General features: G+C 36.8%; 1 protein-coding gene across 2 annotated transcripts in view; it reads left to right on the plus strand.

Moving 5' to 3' along the window:
* Positions 1–23933, plus strand: part of WDR76 (WD repeat domain 76) — a 55377-nt gene that overhangs the window by 1826 nt on the left and 29618 nt on the right. The window contains exons 1-7 of one of the 2 annotated variants that reach the window (XM_008702148.2): positions 40–173; positions 790–1191; positions 8572–8664; positions 10277–10332; positions 21593–21719; positions 22938–23039; positions 23137–23180. In XM_008702148.2, coding sequence (XP_008700370.1) covers positions 111–173; positions 790–1191; positions 8572–8664; positions 10277–10332; positions 21593–21719; positions 22938–23039; positions 23137–23180 — 887 coding nt within the window. In that variant the 5' untranslated portion in view covers positions 40–110. Of the gene's footprint in view, positions 1–39; positions 174–789; positions 1192–8571; positions 8665–10276; positions 10333–21592; positions 21720–22937; positions 23040–23136; positions 23181–23933 lie in introns of those variants that run through there. The other variant, XM_040620520.1, reaches the window with a different exon arrangement.

Below are 23933 nucleotides of genomic sequence, written 5' to 3' on the forward strand. Positions count from 1 at the left end.
GAGCCGCCCGCCCGACCCCGCCCCAGCCCCGCTGCTCCTCCCCTTCCCCCTCCCCGCGCCTCCCGCCGCAATCTTGGCGGGAAGACGCCAGCTGCTAAGCAGCCGAGAAGATGTCGGGGTCGCGAGCGGGCAGCGAGGAGAAGGTGGGCTCCAGGCAGCGACACCAGATGAAGGTGAGAAAGGCTTGTTGCTTTCGGGTGTGCTCCTGCCTCAGTGTTCGTGAGGCTTTGCCGGGAGGGCACGAAGACTTGGCACCCACCGCCTCCACACACCGGAACTAGTTTCCGCTCCTTGGGGCACCTCTCAGCTTAACGGGTTTTTCGGCGGCATTTCAAAAGATAATCGGGCATCCCGGCCCCGTTTTCCTCAATGGAAACTCGGCCTTCAGCGTCGGGGAAGGTTATTGTCAGTAACCCCAGAAATAGGGGCAGGATGGGATCAGGGACTCTGCATTTGCCTTTGAGGCAGTTATTGTCGGGTTCCCACTCTGGGGTCAGAAGCTGACAGTTGGGGTAGTCTCCTCAGTTACGAACGTAGTGATTATTTTTATATTATTATTGGTTTGCAGAGTCATGGGTAAAAAATGTACCCAGTATAATAAATAATTAAATTCAGGTTAATGAGTTAAGTATCTAGATTTTGGTGGGGAAAAAAGTTCTCTTACAGGCTATCAGTTTGGATTTATGTTTTCGCTATGAAATAGGAATTAGATTTATTTACACAGACCTGTAAGAAAAGGCATAGGATCTGGGATTCTAATGCTTTCTTTTCTTTTCTTGACCTGAATAGGTGAATGAATGTAAAGAAAACCAAAACATCACTTGTGTATCTCTGAGACCAGTACAGACTACAGTTTTAGGAAAAATACCCAAGGTGTATCTTGTTCCCTTTTCACTCAGTAATTACAAGCCAGACCAGCTTAAGTACCCCAAATCCCTATTGGATAAGAAGTCTAACAATGAAGTTGCATGTAAGAAGACTGAAATAAGGAAAACTTGCAGAAGGATTTTAACTCCAAGGATGGAAGGCACATCTTCCAAGGCAGAATCCACTCTGCAAAAATCATCCTTAGATGTTTATACTGAAAGTAACAAGCAACAACACAAGAGCACTTCGGATACAGTGATTCTCAGTGTTGATATGGAAAGCAGTCAGGATCTAGACAGTGATGAAGATACCACACCAGGCCTGGTAAGAATTTAATTACTAGCTTATTCAAATTTTTCTCATTTTCAAATTTGAAGTTCTGATAAGCTAAGGTTATCCAGGGTTTATATATGTTTAATTGAAATTTTATTTTTTGAATGTTGAACACACAACTTCCTTGGTTAATTTTGCTCTTGGTTTTGATTTGTCAAGGAGAGGATTGACTTAATCTTCATTCTATTTCCCTTTTTCTTCCTCTCAGTTTATTGCAGATATTTTTGGGTTTACTTACACTTCATGGTGTCTTGCTCACCTTTACATATTTATGCATAATATGCCAGAAGAAGTTGGCCTGTGGGACATACGGCATTTGAGTGACCCTTGATACAAGGGTAGGAAAATCATCATTAATTGATTAATATAGCTGGATAATATTTCCTCTAAATACAAAAAGGAGAAAAATGATGGAGTAGAGAAGATACATGAGAAACATTAGTTCTATTGAAAATAATAGTTTGAATCAGTTTAAGGAAATAGGCATCTAATTTTTGGACTTCTGTTGCCTATCAGGAATGCTGTACTTCATTTAAAGTGACAAATTTTGTGTGACAATATAAAACCATACCACATGTTAAAAGTTAATGGAGCAGAAGATGATGATAGGGGAAAGGGAGATAGGATAATTGTGGTGGTGGTCTTTTGAAATAGGAATTCAATTTATGCTTTACTGTCTCAGAGGACCTTTGGTAGGACAGTGTGCGTAAGTCATTAGTGCATTAGACTGGGGGTTGAAAGATTCTGAGTATATGAGGCTAGTGTGCAGTAGATTTTATTTTTTAAAATTTATTTAAAAGTTTTTAAAATTGTTTTTTAATTTTCATTGTAGTTAACATATAATGTTATACTAGTTTTAGGTATACGATATAGTGATTCAACATTCTATATACTACTTGGTGTTTATCATGATAAGTGTACTTTTAATCCCCTTCACCTATTTCACCCATCCTCCCCACCTCTTCTCTGGCAACCATCTGTTCTCTGTAGTTAAGAATCTGTTTCTTGGTTTTTCTCTCTCTTTTTTCCTTTGCTTGTTTGTTTTGTTTTTTAAATTCCACATTAGTGAAATCCTAGGGTACTTACCTTTCTCTGACTGATTTCTCTTAGGGTTATACTCTCTAGCTCCATCCATGTTGTAGCAAATGGCAAGATTTTATTCTTTTTCATGGCTGAATAATATTCCATTGTGTATCTAGATATATATGTATCCTTTTTCTTTTCTTTTTCTTTAAGATTTTTTTTATTTTTAAGTAATCTCTATACCCAATGTGGGGCTCGAACTTACAACCCCAAGATCAAGACTCACACACTGTACTGACTGAGCCAGCCAGGCACTCCCCAGATCTTCTCTGTCTATTCATCTATTGAGATTTTAGTTTGATCTAAGGAAATAGGGTCAGAAATTAGAACATTAGGAATAAGTACTGAAGCTAGTCAAGCAGAGTCATACATGCCCAGCATATATGTAAGTAGGATAAACTGAAAGATCTAGCATCTTTTTTTTTTTTTTTTTAAGATTTTATTTATTTATTTGTCAGAGAGAGAGAGCGAGAGCACAAGCAGGGGGAGCAGCAGACAGAGGGAGAAGCAGGCTCCCTGCTGAGCAAGGAGCCAGATGCATGACTTGATACTAGGACCCCAAGATCATGACCTGAGCTGAAGGCAGAAGCTTAACCAACTGAGCCACCCAGGCATCCCAAGATCTAACATCTTTAAAGGACATTTCATTCTTTTCCTTTTCATTAATTATCTTTTTGGAGCTTTATGGTACCATACTTGAAAAACATTTTTATGGTACCATGCTTGAAAAACAATATTTTATTTATAAGCTTATTTCTTCCCCACGTGAGGGAAGGCTTTGTCACGTCATAGACAAGTGTTGTGGCCTGTAAGTCGAGAATTTTAGGGGCGCCTGGGTGGCTCAGGCGGTTAAAGCATCCGACTCTTGCTTTTGGCTCAGGTCATGATTTCACGGGCGGGTAGATTGAGCCCAGCATTGTGGCTCCGTGCTTAGCGTGGAGTCTGCTTGAGATTCTCTTCTTCTGACCCTCCCCCACACTTGCATTCTGTCTCTCTCTAAAATAAATAAATAAATCTTAAAAAAATTTATTCTATTTTCTGGGAAACTTGCTAAATTTTATCTCTCAGCACTTTTATTAAATATTTTAACTTCACAGGGATGCCTGTGTGGCTCAGTTGGTTAAGCGTCTGCCTTTAGCTCAGGTCATGATCCCAGGGTCCTGGGTTGGAGTCCCCCATTGGGCCTTGCTCAGCAGGGAGCCTGCTTCCTTTGCCTGATGCTCCCCCCGTTTCTGCTCTCTCGCACACACACTCTCTGACAAATAAATAAAAATCTCTAAATTAAAAAAAATATTTTAACTTCACAAAGCATTTTTTAACAGTTTTAAGTTTTGAGAACATTTTGGGCTTACAGAAGATTTGGAAAAATAGTACAGGGAATTCTGATATTTCTTTCACCTGGCTTCCTCTTGTGTTAATATCATCCATAACCATAGACCACTTACCAAACTAAGAAATTAACCTTGCTACGATAATATTAACTGAAGTACAGAATTAATTAGGATTTCACCAGTTTTTTTTACTAATGCCCTTCTTCTGTTCCAGTATCCAGTCTAGGATTGCACACTGCATTTAATAGCCATGTTTCTGTAGTCTCCTCCAATCTGTGACAGTTCCTCAATCTTTCACAACCTTGGCACTTTTGAAGAGTACTGAACAGTTATTTTGTGTAATGTTCCTCATTTTGGGTTTGTCTGCCGTTTTCTCAAAATTAGATTAAGGTTTTGCATTTTTTGGGAAGTGTACCACAGAAGTGAATGTGCCCTCCTCAGTGCATCATATCAGGGTGTACTTGATATTGATACATTTTACCGGTGATGTTGACCTGGATCACTTGGCTAAGGTGGTGTTTGTGAGGATTCTCCAATGGAAACAATATTTTTCCCTTTGCAATTACTAAATATTTTGAGGGAGATAATTTGAGACTATGCGTATATCTGGTTTCTGTCATCAAGCATATTTTTTTAATTGAGATATAATTCACATAACATAAAATGTACCATTTAAAAGTGTACAGTTCAGTAGTTTTTAGTATATATACAAGAATGTACAATCATCCCACTATCCAGTTTCAGAACATTTCTTTCACTATGAAAAGAAACTTGTACCCTTTAGCAGTGACTGTCAACTCCTCCACCTCCCTAACCCAGCCCTGGAAACCACTAATCCACTTTCTTTCTAGATTTGCCTATTCTGGACATTTCATATAAATGGAATCATATGATATGTAGCTTCTTTCATCTAGCTTCTTTGACTTAGCATAATGTTTTCAGGGTTCATTCATGTTGTAGTATGTATCAGTACTTGATTCCTTTTTATGGCTGAATAACATTCCATTGTATGGCTATACCACATTTTGTTTATCCATTCATCAGTTGATGAACATTTGGGTTGTTCCCACTTTTTTGTTTATGAGTAGTGCTGCCAGAAGCTTTTGTTTATGAGTTTTTGCTGAACATATGTTTTCTGTTCTTTTGGGTATATACCTAGGAATGAAATTGGCTGGGTCATATGGTCAACTGTGTTTAACTTATTGAGAAACTGTCAAATTGTTTACCAGACTGGCTGTACCATTTCTACATACCAACAGCAATGCATGAAGAGTCTACTTTCTTTACAGCCTTGCCAATACTTGTTATTTATCTTTCCTAAAAATAAAAAAAAAAATTGATTGTAAAATACACAACATAAAATTTAGCATCTTAACCATTTTTAAAGGTACAATGTAGTACTTTATGTTGTTTATTTACATTGTGAAACCAGTCGTCAGAAATCCTTTCATCTTGAAAAACTGAAACTATCCCATTAAATAACTCCCCATTTCCCTCCTCCTGCCATCCCCTGGCAACTACCATTCTACTTTGTGTTTCTTTGAATTTGACTAGTATAGGTACCTCATTAAAGTGGATTCATGGTATTTGTCTTTTTGTGACTGGCTTATTTAATTTAACATAATGTCCTTAATTATTCACTTTTTTTTTTTGATTAAAAAAAAATTTTTGAGGGTGGGGTAGGGGCAGAGGGAGAGGGAGAAAGAGAATCTTAAGCAGGCTCTATGCCCAACATGCAGCCCAACCCGGGCTCAATCTCACAGCCCTAAGAGCCTGAGCTGAAATCAAAAGTCAGACCCTTAACCAACTGAGCTTCCCAGGCACCCCCCAACCCCTAAGTTTTTTTTTATTAAGTAAATTCTAGGGCCAATGAGGGGCTTGAACTCACAGCCCTGATATCAAGAGCTGCATGCTCTACCAACAGAGCCAGCCAGGTGCTCCTTGTCTTTTTGATTATAGCCATTCTAGTGGGTATGATGTGATGTCTCATTGTGGTTTCGATTTGCATTTTTCTAATGACCAGTAATGTTGAACATTTTTACATGTACTTATTGGCCATTTGTGCTTTGGAGAAATATCTTTTTGAGCCCTTTGCCATTGGAAAAATTAAATTGTCAAGTTTTGTTTTGAATTATAAGAGTTCTTTTCATATTCTGGACACTAGACCCTTATTAGATACATCACTTGCAAGTATTTTCTCCTATTTTTTGTACTTTATTTTCATGTTCTTAATAATGTCCTTTGACAGACAAAAGTTCTTACTGATTTTATTTTTAAAAATTATTTATTTATTTGAGAGAGTGCATGAGAGAACAAGAGAGAGAGACAGAGCAAGTGCACAAGCAGAGGGAGAGGCAGAGGAAGAGGGAGAAGCAGAATCCCCACTGAGCAGGGAGCCCAATGCGGGGCTCGATCCCAGTACCCCAGGATCATGACCCAAGCTGGGGGCAGATGCTTAACCAATTGAGCCACCCAGGCGCCCCAAAAGTTGTTAGTGTAAATTTAATTTTTTTTGAGAGAGAGAAAGTGCACACATGTGAGTGGGGGGAGGGGGGAGTGGCAGAGGGAGAGAGAGAATCTCAAGCAGAGTCCATGCTGAGCACAGAGCTGGATGTGGTGCTTGATCTCACAACTGTGAGATCATTACCTAAGCCAAAATCAAGAGTCAGATGCTCAACCCACAGAGCTCTGCTGTTATGAATGGTGTTGTTTCCTTAAAATCGTTTTCTGATTGTTCATTGTTAGTGTATAGACATATAACTGATTTTTGTATATTGATTTTGTATCTTGAAATTTCGCTGAGGTTGCTTATTAGTTTTTTGTGTGAATTCTTAAGCATTTTCTATGTATAAGATCATGTTTTGGCAATAAAGATAGTTTTATTTCTTCCTTTTCAATCTGGATTTTTTAAATTTTACTTTTTCCCAATCGTCCTGTCCTCATTGTCCTAGAATCTCCAGTACAGTGTTGAATAGAAGTAGCAAAAACAGACATACTTTCTTGTTCCTGAGCTTTAGGGGAAAAGCTTTCAGTCTGTCGCCATTAAGTATGATGTTAGCTGTGAGAAACATCTATTTTCAAAAAACTTTTATCTCCAAGTGATTATAAATGCATAACAATTTGCAGAAATAGTACAGAGAGGTATCATGTACCCTTTACCCAGTTTTTCCCAGTGGGTACATCTTATATAAACTATATCACAATATCAAAACAGGGAAATTCACATCATACAAGGTATGTGTATAATTCTGTATCATTTTATCACATGTTGGTTAGTATAACTATCACCATAATCGAGATACAGAACTCTTCCATCTCCACAAAAATTTCCATTGGGCTCTTTCTTTTTTTAAATTGATTTTAAGTAGGGTCCAATGTGGGGCTTGAACTTACCACCTTGAGATCAAGAGTTGCATGCTCTAGGGACTGAGCATAATATTTGTGTGAGGAAAATTTTTTATTTTGGTTGAAGTAATACATGTACATCCGCATTTAAGTCATATAATTCCACATATGTATATGTGTATATATGGACACACAAAGGTAATTCCATATGTACACACATATATATGCAGAAACATTTCAAAACACCCAGCAATTTTCTGCCACATACTTCTTTGTTTGTGATTGCTGCTGCCCAATAGATAAATTATACTTTCAGCCTTTTTTAGCTTTTATCTCTTCCATATTATCTTGATTTAATATGGAAGATGAAGACTTGTTCAGTCATGCTACACCTTATACTATAAACATGTGTCCACCCACTCCTTTCCCTTCTCACATTCTTGCTAGGCATAGCCCAAGCTCTAGCAGAGTTGTAGCAAAGAATATATATTTTTTTCATAAAACATTTCCTGAGCACCTCCATCTTCCTATTTCATTCTGGACTGTTTAACCTTTTCTTGGCCTGCCTTTTACCATTTTCCTTTGAATTTCTTTTATCTTTTATCATTCCTGTGCTGGAACTTCTGTACCCTGGATACTGTCTTGGATTTTTTTTTTAGTTTATTCTCTTAATTTGGATGAAGTGTAGCTTCTAGCTTCCTCAGGAAAGATGTAGGAGAGGTTTCAGACAGGTTACATGTCTGAAAAAGTCTTTATGCTGTACATTTGATTGATGGCTTAATTGGATCTAGAATTGTAAGTTGAAAATAATTTTTCCTTAAAATTTTAAATACTCTTCCATTGTCTTCCAGCTCCCCTCAATATTGAAAAGCGTCAGTCTGATTCTTGCTTCTTCGTGATCTTTTTTCCTTATTTGTAAACTTTTTTTTTTTTTTTTTACCTCACTTGTCTCAGGTGTTAAGAAATTTTGTGTTGTATGTAAGCTTTGGTCTTTCATTTGTTGTGCTACATACTCATTGGGCCCTTTTAATCTGGAAATTCATGTCTTTAGTTTCGAGAAACTTTCTTATTATTTCTCTGTAACTTTCTCCTCCATTTTCTTTGCTCCTCTTTTACCCCTATTAACTATTAGTTGGATATTGGACCTCCAAGCTTGATTCTCTGGTTTTATTGTCTTTTCTGCCTGTGCCTTTATCTCTTTTGCTGTTGTTCTTTTATCTAAATTTCCTTAACTCTTTGAATGAATTTAAACTTTTCTGTTACTGATTTCTTTCTCTTTTTGTTTAATAAAAAGATGACTGTGAATAATGGTATAATTAATGACCAGTAGGAAGTAATTTGCTATTAGGTTACACTACTTGACTTCTGATATGTCATTTGTTATTTAATTGGGAAGCCACATAGATATCTTGTGATTATCCCAAATTCAAACTCTTACACTCAGTATCCAATGCAGCAAAGGTTGTGTGTCATTTGGTAAGATAGCATGTAATGAATAGAGCAGGTGCAATTTGAAGGAAAGTATACATTTGAGAATTCAGTACCTAGTTTTGTGAGTGCTTTTGCTATGGATCATGCAAAGTAACAGAATTTTTTTGGTGTAATTTCATAGGATGAATTTTCAGGATTATCACCGTACGAAAGGAAGAGACTGAAGAACATATCAGAAAATGCAAACTTTTTTGCTTCTCTTCAGTTGTCTGAGGTTTGTGTGGAATTTCTAATTAAGAGCAAGATGCCATTCCTCTTGCCAGTAGGTTAATAAAATAGTATCAGGTTTCATATATCAGGTAAGGGAGGGTAAAATTAGGACTGAGTTTTGCATTTAATAGGAGGAGGTTACCATATTTTATTGATTCTAAGACTTTTTTTTCATTTTAATGTTTTTGAAATTGACATCATAAAACTATAACTGACAGTTTTTCCTTCCTTTTGTTGGTGCATAAGATAATGGTGTCTTATGAACGGTTGTCTTGGATTCAGAGAAACAGGGTATGTTCCAAATGGTTGCTTTACCTCTAAAGGATAAAGGAGAAGTAGGAGGAATTGGCTGAGGAATGTGTGGTATAGGAGTGAGAGGACAAGCGCTTTTTTTAAAAGTCCTTTTCTTTTAAAGATTTATTTATTTATTTGAGAGAGAGAGTGCACAAGTGGGGGTGGGGGAAGGGCCAAAGGGAGAGGGACAAGCAGACTTCCTACTGAGCAGGGAACCAGGCACAGGGACCCTGGGATCATGACCTGAACTGAAGGCAGACGCTTACCTGACTGAGTCACCCAGGTGCTATGTTTTGTGTAGTGAGCTTTAAGGATAAATAGCCAGGGGTGCCTGGGTGGCTCAGTTGGTTGAGCGTCTGCCTTTGGCTCAGGCTGTGATCCCGGGGTCCTGGGATCGAGCCCCACGTTGGGCTCCCTGCTCAGCAGAGAGTCTGCTTCTCTGTCTGCCTGCCAGTGCCCCTGCTTGTGCTCCCTCTGTCAAATAAATAAATAAAATTTTTCAAAAATAATAGTAAATTCAGAATCTTAAAAAGGATAAATGGCTAGATGTATGCTTATGTTTTATAATCGTTATAACTAAACGTGTAATTTACGTTGTGTCTTCACACGGTGGGTAAAACTTCTGTGTGTGAGATAGCCCTTCAGGAGGGTATGTGATATTTTCTTTCAAAAGGTAGCAAGCCCTTGGCTCTATTAAATAATTACTTGATTTTTTTGATTACGCATTCCCAAATATTCAGCATGTGTTTGCATCTTGAGGGAAGGGAGGGTGACTTAATATAAGGGACTAAATTGTTAAGTCACTAAAAGTTGAAAATTCATCAGAAATTTAGACAAAGTTATCTCTGATTTTGATTTTAGTTAACAGAAATTATGATTTGATTTATAGAAGTATAATACAACTTTTCTGGAAAATATTAAAGTAGAATTGCCTGTAGTAGAAGTTAAACCTTTTAATTTATAATAGTACATTTGATTAAATGTTTAATGTTCGGTCATGTAAACTCACTAGCAACCTGGTGCAAGGTATCGGAATGTCAGTACTTTCTGGTACCTTGTCAGAATGTCAGTCAAGACCTGAGCCCAGATCAAGTTGATGCTTAACCAACTTAGCCACCTAGGTGCCCCAGTCCTTTAGATGGTATTATTTACTTGCTTTTATTATTGATGGTATATTTGTCTCATGTACGTTAACCAAGAGCAGGTATCATATCTTAAGGATCTTTATTTCCTATGTAGATCTTAGTTTAGTGTCGATAAAGCAGCGTACTTACTATTTTATAAGGTAGTATCTTTACATGTATGTTTTGTGTATTTTGCAGTCAGCTGCAAGGCTCCGTGAAATGATAAAGAAGAGGCAGCCTCCTGAATCCAAAAGGTAAAAGATTTGGTTTACAATGCCTATACCACAGTGTATTGTTGACTTATTTATAATTTGAAAAAATGGTTACCATGGTAAAATAAGAGACAGAAACTGTAATCTTAAACATGTTGTTTCACATCTTCATGAGCTTTTGGTGTGGTCGGTGTCCTGGATTTTGGCCATTCTAATAAGTGTGTATTGATATCTCATTGTTCGTTTAATTTCTGTTTCTCTGATAACATGAGGTAGAGCATCTTTTCATATGCTTTTTGCTGAGTATATGTTACTTTGGTGAACTGTTAAGGTCTTTGGCCCATTTTTTAATTAAGTTGTTTGTTTTTTATTGTTGAGTTTTAAGAGTTCTTTGTATATTTTGGGTAACAGTCCTTTATCAGATGTGTCTTGTGCAAATATTTTCTCCCATTCTGTGGCTTGTCTTCTCATTCTCTTGGTATTGTCTTTTGCAGAGCAGAAGTTTTTAATTTTAATGAAGTTTACTTCATCAATTTTTTCTTTCATGGATTGTGTTTTTGGTGTTTTATTTTAAAAACCATTGCTGTATCCAAGGTCAATAGGTTTTCTCCTATTGTCTTCTACAAGTTTTATAGTTCTGCATTTTACACTAGCTGTGTGATCTATTTTGAGTTAATTTTGTGATGGGGTAAAGGCTGTGTCTAGATTGATTTTTTTTTTTTTTAAATGTGGTTGTCCATTTGTTCTAGTACCATTTGTTGAAAAGATTATTTTTGCTTCATTATCTTGCCTTTGCTCTTCGTCTAAGATCAGCTGGCTCCGTGTTCCATTCCATTGATTTGTGTATTCTTTCATCAATACCATACTGTCTTTAAAAACAATAACAGCTTTGAAGTAAGTCTTGACATTGGGTAGTCAGTCCTCAAACTTTGTTCTCCTTCTTCAATATTGTGTTGGTTATTCTGTGTTTTTTGCCTCTCTGTGTAAACTGTAGGATCATTTTGTCAGTATCTACAAAATAACTTGCTAGGGTTTTGATTGAGAGTACATTGAATTTATAGATCAGCGTGGAAAGAACTGACATCTTGACTATCTGTAAACATGGAATATCTCCATTTATTTAGTTCTTTGATTTTGTTCATCAGAGTTTTGTAGTGTACTTCATATAGATCTTGGAAATATTTTGTAAAACTTGAACGTAAGTATTTCATTGTATGGGTGCTAATGTAAATGATATTATATTTTTAATTTCAACAAATTTCACTTGTTTATTGCTGGCATATAGGAAAGCAATTGACTTTTATATTAACCTTGTATCCTACAGCCTTGGTTTAATCACTTATTAGTTCCAAGAGTTCTTTTGTTCATTCTTGAGAATTTTCTACATAGGCTGTCATGTCATCTATGAGCAAATGCAGCTTTTTTTTTAACCTAATAGATTACTGGCTTATTATAAAAGAATATAACTTAGAACAGAGGAAGAGATGCATAGGGCAAGGCATGGGGAAATGTTACAGAGCTTCTATGCCTGATCTCAAGAGTGTGCCACTCTCCCAGCATAGCCATGTGTTCACTGACCTGGAAATTCTTTTATTTTTTATTTTTATTTAAAAAAATATTTATTAATTTTTTTTTGAGAGAGTGTACATGTGAGCAGGGGGAGGGGCAGAAGGAGAGGGAGAGAGAATCTTTTTTTTTTTTTAATGTTTTTTTATTATGTTAGTCACCATACAGTACATCCCCAGTTTCCGATGTAAAGTTTGACGATTCATTAGTTGCGTATAACACCCAGTGCACCATGCAGTACGTGCTGTCCTTACTACCCATCACCAGTCTATCCCATTCCCCCACCCCCCCTCCCCTCTGAGGCCCCCAGTTTGTTTCTCATAGTCCATGGTCAGGGAGAGAAAATCTTAAGTAAGCTCCATGCTCAGTGCAGAGACTGACTTGGGGCTTAGTCTCATGATCCTAAGATTATGACCTGAGCCAAAATCAAGAGCTGAATGCTTAACTGACTGAGCCACCCAGGCGTTCCCAACCTGAAAACTCTTGAACAAATATAGTTTTGTTTTTTTCTTCCAAATCTGTGTACCATTTATTTTCTTTTCTTGTCTTATTGCATTAGCTAGAACTTTTAGCTTAATGTTGAAAAGGAATGGTGAGCGAGGACATCCTTGCCTGTACTTGATCTTGGTGGGAAAGCTTGGTGTTTCTCACCATTTAAGTATGACATTAGCTCTAGGTTTTCTGTAGATACTCTCTATTAAGTTGAGAAAGTTCCCCTCTAATTTACTGAGATTTTTTGTTTTTGTTTTTTATGAATGGTTGTTGGATTTAGTCAAAAGCATATTCTGCATTTGTTGATAGGATCATGTGATTTTGCTTTTTTGGCCTATTCATGTGATGGATCACATTGAATGATTTTTGACAGATTACATTAAGTGATTTTTTAGTGTTGAACTAGTCTTGCATACCTGGAATATATCCCACTTGGTTGTAGCTTGTAATACTTTTCGTACATTGTTGGGTTCAATGTACTATATTTTGTTAAGGGTTTTGCATCTGCTCATGAGAGATTATTGGTCTGTAGTTTTCTGTTTTGTAATGTCTTTGGTTTTGGTATTAGGGTAATGCTGGCCTCATAGAATGAGGTAGGTAGGATTCTCCCTGCTTCTTTCCTCTAAAAGAGATTGTAGAGATTTGGTATAATTTCTTTCTTATATGTTTGGTAAAATTCACCAGTGAACCTTTGTCAGCCTGGTGCTTTCTATTTTGGAAGGTTATTAATTATTGATATAATTTCTTTAATAGGTGTAAGCCTATTCAAAGTATCTATTTCTAATTCAGATTGTGAGTTTAGCAGTTGAGTCTTTTCAAGAATTGTCCATTTCATCTAGGTTATCAAATATGTGGGCATAGAGTTGTTCATATCATTCCTTTGTTGTCTTTTTAATGTCCACAGGATCTATAGTGAGACCCCTCTTTCCATTCTGATATTGATAATTTTTTTTCTTAGCCTTGCCTGAGGCTTATTGATTTTATTGGTCTTTTGAAATTTAATTTAATTTTTTTTATTTTAAAAAATATTTTCTTAATTCGAGAGAGACAGTGAGAGCGAGAGAGATCGCAGAGGGAGAAGGAGAGGGAGAAGCAGACATGCTGCTGTGCAGAGAGCCCCATGTAGGGCTTGATCTCAAGACCCTGAGATCATGACCTGAACTGAAATCAAGAGGTGGACGTTTCAGCACCCAGGCGCCCCAAATTGTATTGGTTTTTTGAAAGAATTGGGCTTTTGATTTTGTTGATTCCCCCCCTCTGGTGATTTCCTGTTTTTAATTTTATTGATCTGCTCAACATTTATTATTTCTTTTTTCCTCCTTACTTTGGATTAATTTGTTCTTTTCTTTCTAGTTTCCTAAGTTGGAAACTTAGATGATTGATTTTTGACCTTCTTTCCTAATATATGCATTCACTGTTATAAATTTCCCTGTAAGCACTGCTATCCCTGCATCCCACAAATTTTATTAGGTTGTGTTTTCATTTTCATTTAGTTAAAAATATTTTTATATCCTCTTGAGATTTCTTCTTTGACCCATGTGTTATTTAACAGGTTGTTTTCTTCCTTTTTTTTCTTTAAAAATTTAATTATTTACCTGAGAGAGAGAGACCAAGTGAGAGAGAGAGAGAGAGAGCACGAGCAGGGAAGAGGGGCAGAGGGAGAGGGAGAAGCAGACTCCCTGCTGAGCAGGGAACCCGATGTGTGGCTTGATCCCAGGACCCTGGGATCGTGACCTGAGCCAAAGGCAGACACTTAACTGACTGAGTCACCCAGGCGTCCTTGTATGTGTTATTTCATTGAATTGGATTGTTCCAATGGATGACCAGGGACTGAGCCGACATTTTTCAGGTGTCAGTGAGAAGACAAGTTAATTACCTAGAAAATGTTTTAATAACTTGTTTGAAGGGTTGGAGTAGTGGAGAGGACATGAGCCTGAACAACTAGGAAGGATTCTATTTCCCTTAGGGACGGTCCTTAGAATCATCCTATCTCATTCAGGACACCTTGGGATCAGTATAATGAGGCACCTTACTGAAAAGTGGTGTGATCCCCGAGGTTGCAGAGAAGAAACCGGGAACTTGGGATTGTCTTGGCCAGGGAAACTTAAGGAAGGATGAAAAGATAAGAATAAAAATGCAAATGTATACAAAATGCTGTCATATAATCAGTACCATATGATTAGCTTTCTTTTTTTAAGATTTATTTGACAGGGAGAGAAAGAGAGAGCACAAGCACAGGGAGTGGCAGGCAGAGGGAGAGGAAGAAGCAGGCTCCCTGTCTCGCAGGGGAACCTGATAATGGTCTCAATCCTAGGGTTCTGGGGTCATTACCTGTGTTGAAGGCAGACACTTAACTGACTGAGCCCCCCCCCCCCAGGCGCCGCAACCCAAGTGTTACTTGTTGTTTAATCTGTATGTATTTTGGGTTTATCCAGCTATCTTTCTCTTATTGACTTCTAGTTCTAGTTTTAGTTTTTTTTTTTTAAAGATTTTATTTATTCATTTGAGACAGAGAGAGAGAGCATGAGCAGGGGGAGAGGCAGAGGCAGAGGGAGAGGCAGGCACCCCTGACTTCTAGTTTAATTCAGTTGTTTTCTGAGAGCAAACATCGTATGATTTTCTTCTTTTTAAAATTTCTATTATTTTAAATTTGTTAAGGTGTGTTTTATGGTCTAGCATGTGGTCTACCTTGGTGAAGATTCCATCTGAGCTTGAGAGGAAATGTGTATTCTCTTTTTGAGAAAAAAATTTTTTTGAAGATTTTATTTATTCATGAGAGACAGAGAAAGACCGAGAGAGAGAGAGAGAGAGAGAGAGAGACAGGCAGAGGGAGAAGCAGGCTCCCTGCTGAGCAGGGAGCCAGATGCGGGACTAGATCCGAGGACTCTGGGATAATGACCTGAGCTGAAGGCAGACACTTAACCGGCTGAGCCACCCACATGCCCTTTTTTTTCCTTAAGAAAAAAAATTTTTTTTTTAAGATTTGTATTCTGTTTTTGAATGAGCTGTCTATAGATGTTGGTTATATCTAGTTTTTGGATGGTATGTTAAGTTCAACTGTGCTGTGCCCTTGCTGATTTGCTTCCTGCTGGATCTCTCCATTTCTGACAAGGGAGTGTTCAAGTCTCCAACTAAGATTGTAGAGCTACCGATTTCTTTTTGCAATTCTATTAGTTTTTGCCTTACATAGTTTGATTCTCTGTTGTTAGGTGCATTATGTTATGTTGTCTTGGAGAATTGACCCCTTTATCATTATGTAATGCCCTTCTTTATCCCTGATAAAACTTTCGTTGCTTTGTAGTCTGCTCTGTCTGAAATTAATATTTGTGTTTCTTTACATTTGTGTTAGCATGGTATATTTTTCTCCATTCATTTACTTTTAATCTTTATGTGTCTTTATATTTAAAGTAGATTTCTTATAGACAACATATGTTTGGGTGTTGTATTTGATCCACTCTAACAATCTCTTTTAATGGGTGCATTTAGACCATTGATGTTCAAAGTGAGTATTGATATATTTGGATTAATATCCGCCATATCTGTTAATATGGGTATTGATATATTTGTGTTTATATCTACCTCGTTTGCCAATGTTTTATACTTATCGCTCTTGTATTTTGTTCCTATTTTTGTCTCCACTGTTTGGTTTTAATTGAGCATTTTATATGATGTCATTTTCTCTCCTTTCTTAGGGTATTAGTTATATTTTTTTTCCCTTTTTTTAGTGATTGCCCTAGAGTTTACAATATATATCTACAACTAACCCAAGTCCACTTTCACTTAACAGTGTACAATTTCAGGGTGTGAGTGGAGTATAGTATGAGTACCTTATAATAACAAAATAACCCTAATTCTTCTTTCTTATCCCTTGTATCATTGTTGTCATTCATTTCACATGTATAAATATACTTAAGTATGTATATATATATACATACACACACATATACACACACACATATATACACATATATATACACACACACATATATACACACATAGGTATATGTAGGTACACATAAGATATATACATAAGTGTACATAACCAAATACATTGTTGCTATTGTTATTTTGAGCTAGCTGTTACTAAGAATGAGAAAAATAATTTTTTTTTTTTACCGTATTCCTTCTTTGATGCTCTTTCTTTTTGTGAATCTGAGTTTCTGATCTGTTTCTTCTCTCTAAAGAACTTCTTTCATCATTTCTTGTAAGGCACATCTGGCAACAAATTCTCTTAATTTTTTTTTTTTTTTTAAGTAAGCTTTACACCCAGTGTGGGGCTTGACCTCAGAACTCCAAGATCAAGAGTTGCATATTCTAACCTAGCCAGGTGCCCTCTCAACACTTTAAATATTTTACTCTGCTCTGCTGATTGCATAGTTTATGAGAAGATGGTTGTAGTTTTTATCTCTGTTGGCCTGTAGGTAAGGTGCTTTTTTCCTCACGGCTTCTTTCAGGATTTTTTCTTTCTCTTTGATTTTCTGTAGTTTGGAAATGAATTGCCTAGGTGTAGTTTTTTTTTGGCATTTATCTTGCTTGCTGTACGCTGAGCTGCTTGGATCTGTGATTTGGTGTCTGACATTAATTTGGGGAATTCTTGGTTACTGTTGTTTAAAATATATCTTCTGTTTTTCTTTTTTCCTTATCCTTCTGGTAGTCCCATAATGTGTATGTTATACCTTTTGTAGTTATCCCACAACTCTTGGATATTCTCTTCTTTTTTTTTTTTCTCTTAAGATGTTATGTATTTATTCGACAGAACAAGAGAGCACAAGCAGGGAGAGTGGGAGAGGGAGAAGCAGGCACCCTGCTGAGCAGGGAGCCTGATGTGGGGCTCAAACCCAGGGCTCTAGGATCATGACCTGAGCTGAAGGCAGACGCTTAACTGACTGAGCCACCCAGACACCCCTCTATTTTTTGTTTTGTTTTTCAGTCTTTTTTCTCCTTGCTTTTCAGTTTTGGAGGTTCCTATTGAGATATCCTTAAGCTTAGGGATTCTTTCCTCAGCCATGTCTTATCCACTAATAAGCTCATCAAAGGCATTCTTCATTTCTTAGTGTTTTTGATCTCTAGCATTTCTTTTTGGTTCTTTCTTAGGATTTCCATCTCTCTTACATTGCCTGTCTTTCTTGGATGGTGTTTATTTTATCCATTAGAGCCATTAGCATATTAATCATAGTTTTATTTTTTTTTAATAATAATTTTTTATTATGTTAGTCACTATGCAGTACATCCCTAGTTTTTGATGTACTGTTCCATGATTCATTACTTGCGTATAACACCCAGTGCACCATGCAATACGTGCCCTTAATACCCATCACTGGCCTATCCCAATCCCCCACACCTCTCCCCTCTGAATCCCTCAGTTTGTTTCCCGGAGTCCCTAGTCTCTCATGGTTTATTCCCCCTTCTGTTTACCCCCCCCTCCTTCTTCCCTTTCTTCTCCTATCGATCTTCCTATTTCTTATGTTCCATAAATGAGTGAAACCATATGATAATTGTATTTCTAAGCTTGACTTATTTCACTTAGCAAAATCTCCTTCAGTCCCGTCCATGTAGCTGCAAATGTTGTGAAATCATTCTTTTTGATGTCTGAGTAATATTCCATTGTATATACGGACCACATCTTCTTCTTCTTCTTTTTTTTTTTTTTTTAGTTTTTTTTATTATATTATGTTAGTCACCATACAGTACATCCCTGGTTTTTGATGTAAAGTTCGATGATTCATTAGTTGCGTATAACACCTAGTGCACCATGCAATACGTGCCCTCCTTACTACCCATCACCAGCCTATCCCATTCCCCCACCCCCCTCCCCTCTGAAGCCTGCAGTTTGTTTCTCAGAGTCCATAGTCTCTCATGCTTCATTCCCCCTTCTGATTACCCCCGCTTTCTCTATCCCTTTCTTCTCCTACCGATCTATGGACCACATCTTCTTAATCCAGTCATCTGTTGAAGGGCATCTCGGCTCCTTCCACAATTTAGCTATTGTGGACAATGCTGCTATGAACATTGGGGTGCATATGGCCCTTCTCTTCACTACGTCTGTATCTTTGGGGTAAATACCCAGTAGTGCAATGGCTGGATCATAGGGTAGCTCAATTTTTAACTTTTTAAGGGACCTCCACACTGTTTTCCAAAGTGGCTGTACCAACTTGCATTCCCACCAACAGTGTAAGAGGAATCCCCTTTCTCCACATCCTCTCCAGCATTTGTTGTTTCCTGCCTTGTCAGTTTTTGCCATTCTGACTGGCATAAGGTGGTATCTCAATGTGGTTTTGATATGAATTTCCCTGATGGCTAATGATTTTGAACATTTTTTCATGTGTCTATTAGCCATTTGTATGTCTTCATCGGAAAAGTGTCTGTTCATATCTTCTGTCCATTTTTTGATTTGATTATTTGTTTCCCATGTATTGAGTTTGAGAAGTTCTTTGTAGATCTTGGATACTAGTCTTTTATCTGTAGTGTCATTTGCAAGTATCTTCTTCCATTCCGTGGGCTGCCTCTTAGTTTTTTTTTTTTTTTTTGACTATTCCCTTGGCTGTGCAGAAGATTTTTATCTTGATAAGTCCCACAAGTTCATTTTTTCTTTTGTTTCTCTTGCCTTTTGGAGATGTGTCATGAAAAAAGTTGCTGTGGCTGATGTCAAAGAGGTTGCAGCCTGTGTTCTCCTCTATGATTTTGATGGATTCCTGTCTCACATTGAGGTCTTTCATCCACTTAATCATAGTTGTTTTAAATTCTTGTTCTGATTGGGGCACCTGGTTGGCTTAGTCAGTTAAGGGTCTCTCTTTGGCTCCCATCATGATCTCAGGGTCCTGGAATTGAGCCCCGTGTTGGGCTCCGCACTCAGCAGGGAGTCTGCTTGTGTCTCTCCCTCTCCGCCTCCCCCTGCTTGTGCTCTCTCTCTCAAATAAATAAAATCTTTTTTAAAAAAAGTTTAAATTTCTGTTCTGATAATCGCAACATTCCTGCCATGTCTGGTTCTGAAGCTTGCTCTGTCTTTTTAAATTGTTTTGTGCCGATAGCTGGACATGATGTACCAGGAAAAAGGAACTGTTGTAAATAGACCTTTAGTAATGTGTCAAAGGGGAGAGAAAGCTGTTCTATAGTCCTGTGATTAGGTCTCAGTCTTTTAGGGAGCCTTTGTCTCTGGACTGTGAACTTCGAGTATTTTAGTTTCTTTCCTCCCCTGTTAGGTGGGAGAGGAAGGTAAAAGTGGGTTGGAGTTGGGTATTTCCTTTTTTTCAGGTTAAGCTCTGATAATACCCTTGCAGGTTAGACTCTGGTTAACTGGTTCTCCTGAGGGCATGTCTTGTTAAGAAGAACAAAGTGCTCTGGTGTATTCCAAAATGGTTCTTTTTCCTCTCCCACTGTGGGAAGCGTGAGGGGATTTTTCTCTGATTGTTTACTGAGTACCTAGTTTAGCTCCTCAATGTAAATCTCACAAAATACTGGGGGTATTTAATAAACGCTTGAGGGTTTATTTTTTTCTTAAAGAGTTTTTAAGAGCAGTTTAAGTTATACAACAAAATTGAGAGGAGGGTACAGAGATTTCCTGTATATTCCTCTGCCCCCACACATGCATAACCTTCCCCATTATCAACATCACTCAGCAGAGTGGTACTCTTATTACCTAGGGTGAATCTACACTGATACGTCATAATCACCCAAAGTCCATAGTTTGCCTTAGAGTTCACTCTTGGTGTTGTACGTTGTATGGGTTTGTACGAATGAATAATGACATATATCCATCATTATAATATATATTTTTACCACCCTAAAAATTCTGTGTGTTTTCTCTGTTCATCACCTTACCACCCTCAACCGTGGCAATTAGCAATTATCTTTTTATTGTCTCCATAATTTTGCCTTTAATAGAGGGTCATGTATTTGGGATCATACAGTATGTAGCCTTTTCAGATTTACTTCTTTCTCTTAATTATAGGCATTTACATTTCCTCCATGTCTTTTTATGGCTTGATAGGGCCTTTCTTTTTAGTGCTGAATAATATTCCATTTGGATGTACTGTAGTTTATTTATCTGTTCAGTTAGTGGAAGACATCTTGGCTGCTTCCCAGTTCTGACAGTTATGAACAAAGCTATCATAAACACCCATGTGCAGGTTTTTGTGTGGACACTTGGGAGTTTTTAACTTGTCCATGATGAGCCTCCAGCAACTGGTCAGTTACAGTTCAGCTTTTCCTACCGTGGCATTGGTCCCATTGTGGTTTTTGTTCTTCACTTTCTGTTCCAGTAAGCCATGACTCCTTATATTTGTCTGTCTCTGCGGTATTGAGGCCAGCAGTTTGAACTGTGTCCTTACCTCTCTTAAGGATCCTAGAAGAGTTATTAATTTTTTAATCTGTTCACCTTTTTACTTGAAAAGACAGAGTGGTGAATTTCAAGTTCCTTATTTGTGGAACTGGAAATTGGAAGTTCTGAACTACTTTTTAAAAAAATGAAATAATATTGGCGCCAGGGTGGCTCAGTCATTAAGTGTCTGCCTTTGGCTCAGGGTGTGATCTCAGCATTCTGGGATCGAGCCCCACATCAGGCTCCTCCGCTGGGAGCCTGCTTCTTCTTCTCCCACTCCCCCTGCTTGTGTTCCCTCTCTCGCTGGCTGTCTTTCTCTCTCTGTCAAATAAATAAATAAAATCTTAAAAAAAAATAGTGCATAAAAAAGTAGGGTATGTTTATGATTTTAAAAAGTAAAGTATATGGAAGGAAAAGCAATAAAACATTTAAATCTCTTTTCCATTTTAGACCTTAGTTCTCCAGGCCTCCCTAGAAGAAACCACTGTTAATAGTTTCATGTATATTCTTCCATAGGTAATTTTAGCATGTACAAATGTATGTGTGTACATAACCTTTTTCTAAAAAAACGAATGGAACCATATTCAACATGTACTGGACCTTGTTTTTGCTTCTTATATCTTAGAGTTCATGTCAGTCATATCAGCATGCAAAGATCTATTTCATTCTTCTTATGGTTGCATATTATTCTATTAGAGATGTATGCCATAATTCTAACACCTCTCACCTCCCCATGATGAACATTTATGATTTTATTTAAAAGCATGGAAACATCATAAATGTTCCATTAAAATCCGTGTAGTCATGTACATACATCTTTGTAGTGTGTGAGTATATCTGTGAGATACATTCCTAGATGTTATCTCCTTAATATTAATAAATACATATAACTGTTTTATAACTTGAGTTTTTTCCCCACTCCTTTAGAAAAAAGCCCAAAAAGAGAGAAAATGGGACTGGATGTAGAAGATCAATGAGATTACTAAAAGTAGAGCCTTCAGGAGTGTCATTACCAGCAACCCCAACCCAGCCGACATTAATAGCAGATGAAAATGTAAGAAAGTGCAAAAGCAATATATTACTCAATAAAACACTGAAAAATTTGAAATGTTTGAAGCTATATTAAAAGGTCATTAAATTATGTTTAACTTGTACTTCATTAATTTAATACTTGACTGTTTCTTGTTTAATGAGTAAGATTTCAAAATCATAAAGACTAGTTTGGATTCTGTATTTCTGCAGGCCTACCTGCTATAGAATTATGGGTAAATTACTTAATCTCTCTGAGCCCCAGTTTCCCCATATTTAAAGTGACAACAGTATAGAAATTTCAAAGAGGTGCTGTGGGAGTTAAGTGAAATAGTATCTATAAAGTTCTTTATACTGTGTTAAGGGCTTAGTAAGTAAGCAATAAATGGTAGTATTAATGTTATTAATAATGTATAATATGTGATAATGGTGATAGCCCCTTGCTGTAGTATAACTTTGTACTAGCAGTGAATATGAAGAGTTTTATTTACCAAGTTTATTGTCTAAATAAGATTATAATGATATTTTTTATTCAAGTGCACCCACTGTTTTTAATACTTTATATCTAAGTGCTTAATTATAAATCAGAAGATAGCACTAATTAGACTGGTGCTTTGGGAGCTAATTGCAAATTAAGGTGCTCGGGAAGAGTAGCTTTCCAGTTTTTCTGAAGCCTCCACCCATGGTAAATGTATTTACATTGAACTCATTAATGCCACACAACTGGTGCAACACTTACGAAATGATTCTTAACTCTTACTGCACGTGATGTACTTTTTGCATTTTCTATTCTTTCATTCATTAAAATATTGCTGGTTGTCATACATTGAAATGATTGCATGATCCATGGGTTACAACCTATGATATAAAAAAACACTAGCATAAAGTAATAACTTTACTCTGAGTAATGAAATTGAACTGATCTGAATCCATTCCCGGCAACACCTGTTCTTGGCATTGTAACTTTGGACAAGGTAACCTCTCTAAGTTTCATTACTATCTCTTTAAAATGTGGTATCTCATTCACTGGATTATTATGAAGATTAAATGGGGTAATACATATTATTAGTTTACAGATACACCTGGCAGTCATTCATTGAACAACTGTTTTTGAATGCTCATGATGTGTCACCTATGTTGATAGAGAAAGTAAAGTAGTGAAAAACTTACATTCTAGGGCAGAGCAACAATCAACCTGTTTTATTTCTCATTTTATTTTTTATTTTCTTATTTTTTATAACAGCCTTTGTTACCTCCTGGGCCTTTAGAAATGACTCCTGAAAATCGAGATGATGACAGTGAACTATTTAAAAGATTTCTACAGAGTTGGGCAGAAGTGAGCAAGGTATCACATGGGAGGGCTTACAGCTTTTAGAATTATCTGTTAAGGAAATTTCAGTACGTATATTAATTTAGTACTTTGGTCTTTTTCATTGTTTCAGACAAGTAGTAAGAACACTGAGAAGGAGTTGCCTAACATTAAAAGGTAAGTTAAAATCCCTTGCCTTTGTTTTATATTTTCTACAGTCTTTAAATTATAAAGACTGTATACCATTATAGGAAGTTTTGAAAATGAGGTGAAATGATCACTCATAACATTTCCACCCTAGCAACTGTCGTTTTTGTATGTTTCTTTTCAGGTATTGCCATATGCGATACTGCTATAAGTTTCATAAGTGCAGGGATTTTGTCTCAATAACCAAAATGGTGCTTGGTGCATAATATATATTCATTCATTATTAAATAAATGAATGAATCCTTGTACATATTTAGTTTATTATGTTCTAATGTATATACAAATTTGCATTATGCTTTTCATTAATATTATAGTTACAAAATATTAATGTCATGTTATTAGAGTCTTTAAATTTATTGAGTAATTGCATAATATTTAGTGGGTGGCATTTACTTAACCTTTTCTGACTCTGTTGGTATTTGTAATTATTTTCTATTTAGTTTCTTGTGGTTAGTTGCAGATTAAGTTATATGTGTGCATATGTTTAAGTGTATATGTGTTGATAGTGGGTTAATTCTTTAGGATAGATTCTAGAAGTGAGGTTAATGACTTAAATATTATGGACATTTTTGTGGCTTTTAGTATACATTGCTGAATTGTGTTCTAAAATCTTTTTTTTTTCTTCTGAAAATCTTGTATGAATTTACTCTGCCACTAGCACCGTTAATGAATGTATATGTTTAACTGCAGCCTGCTACCTTTTATAAGTGAAAAATAGTATCC

The sequence above is a fragment of the Ursus maritimus genome, unplaced genomic scaffold (genome assembly GCF_017311325.1).
Source record: "Ursus maritimus isolate PB19 unplaced genomic scaffold, ASM1731132v1 scaffold_35, whole genome shotgun sequence".
In the NCBI taxonomy this organism is placed as follows: domain Eukaryota; kingdom Metazoa; phylum Chordata; class Mammalia; order Carnivora; family Ursidae; genus Ursus; species Ursus maritimus.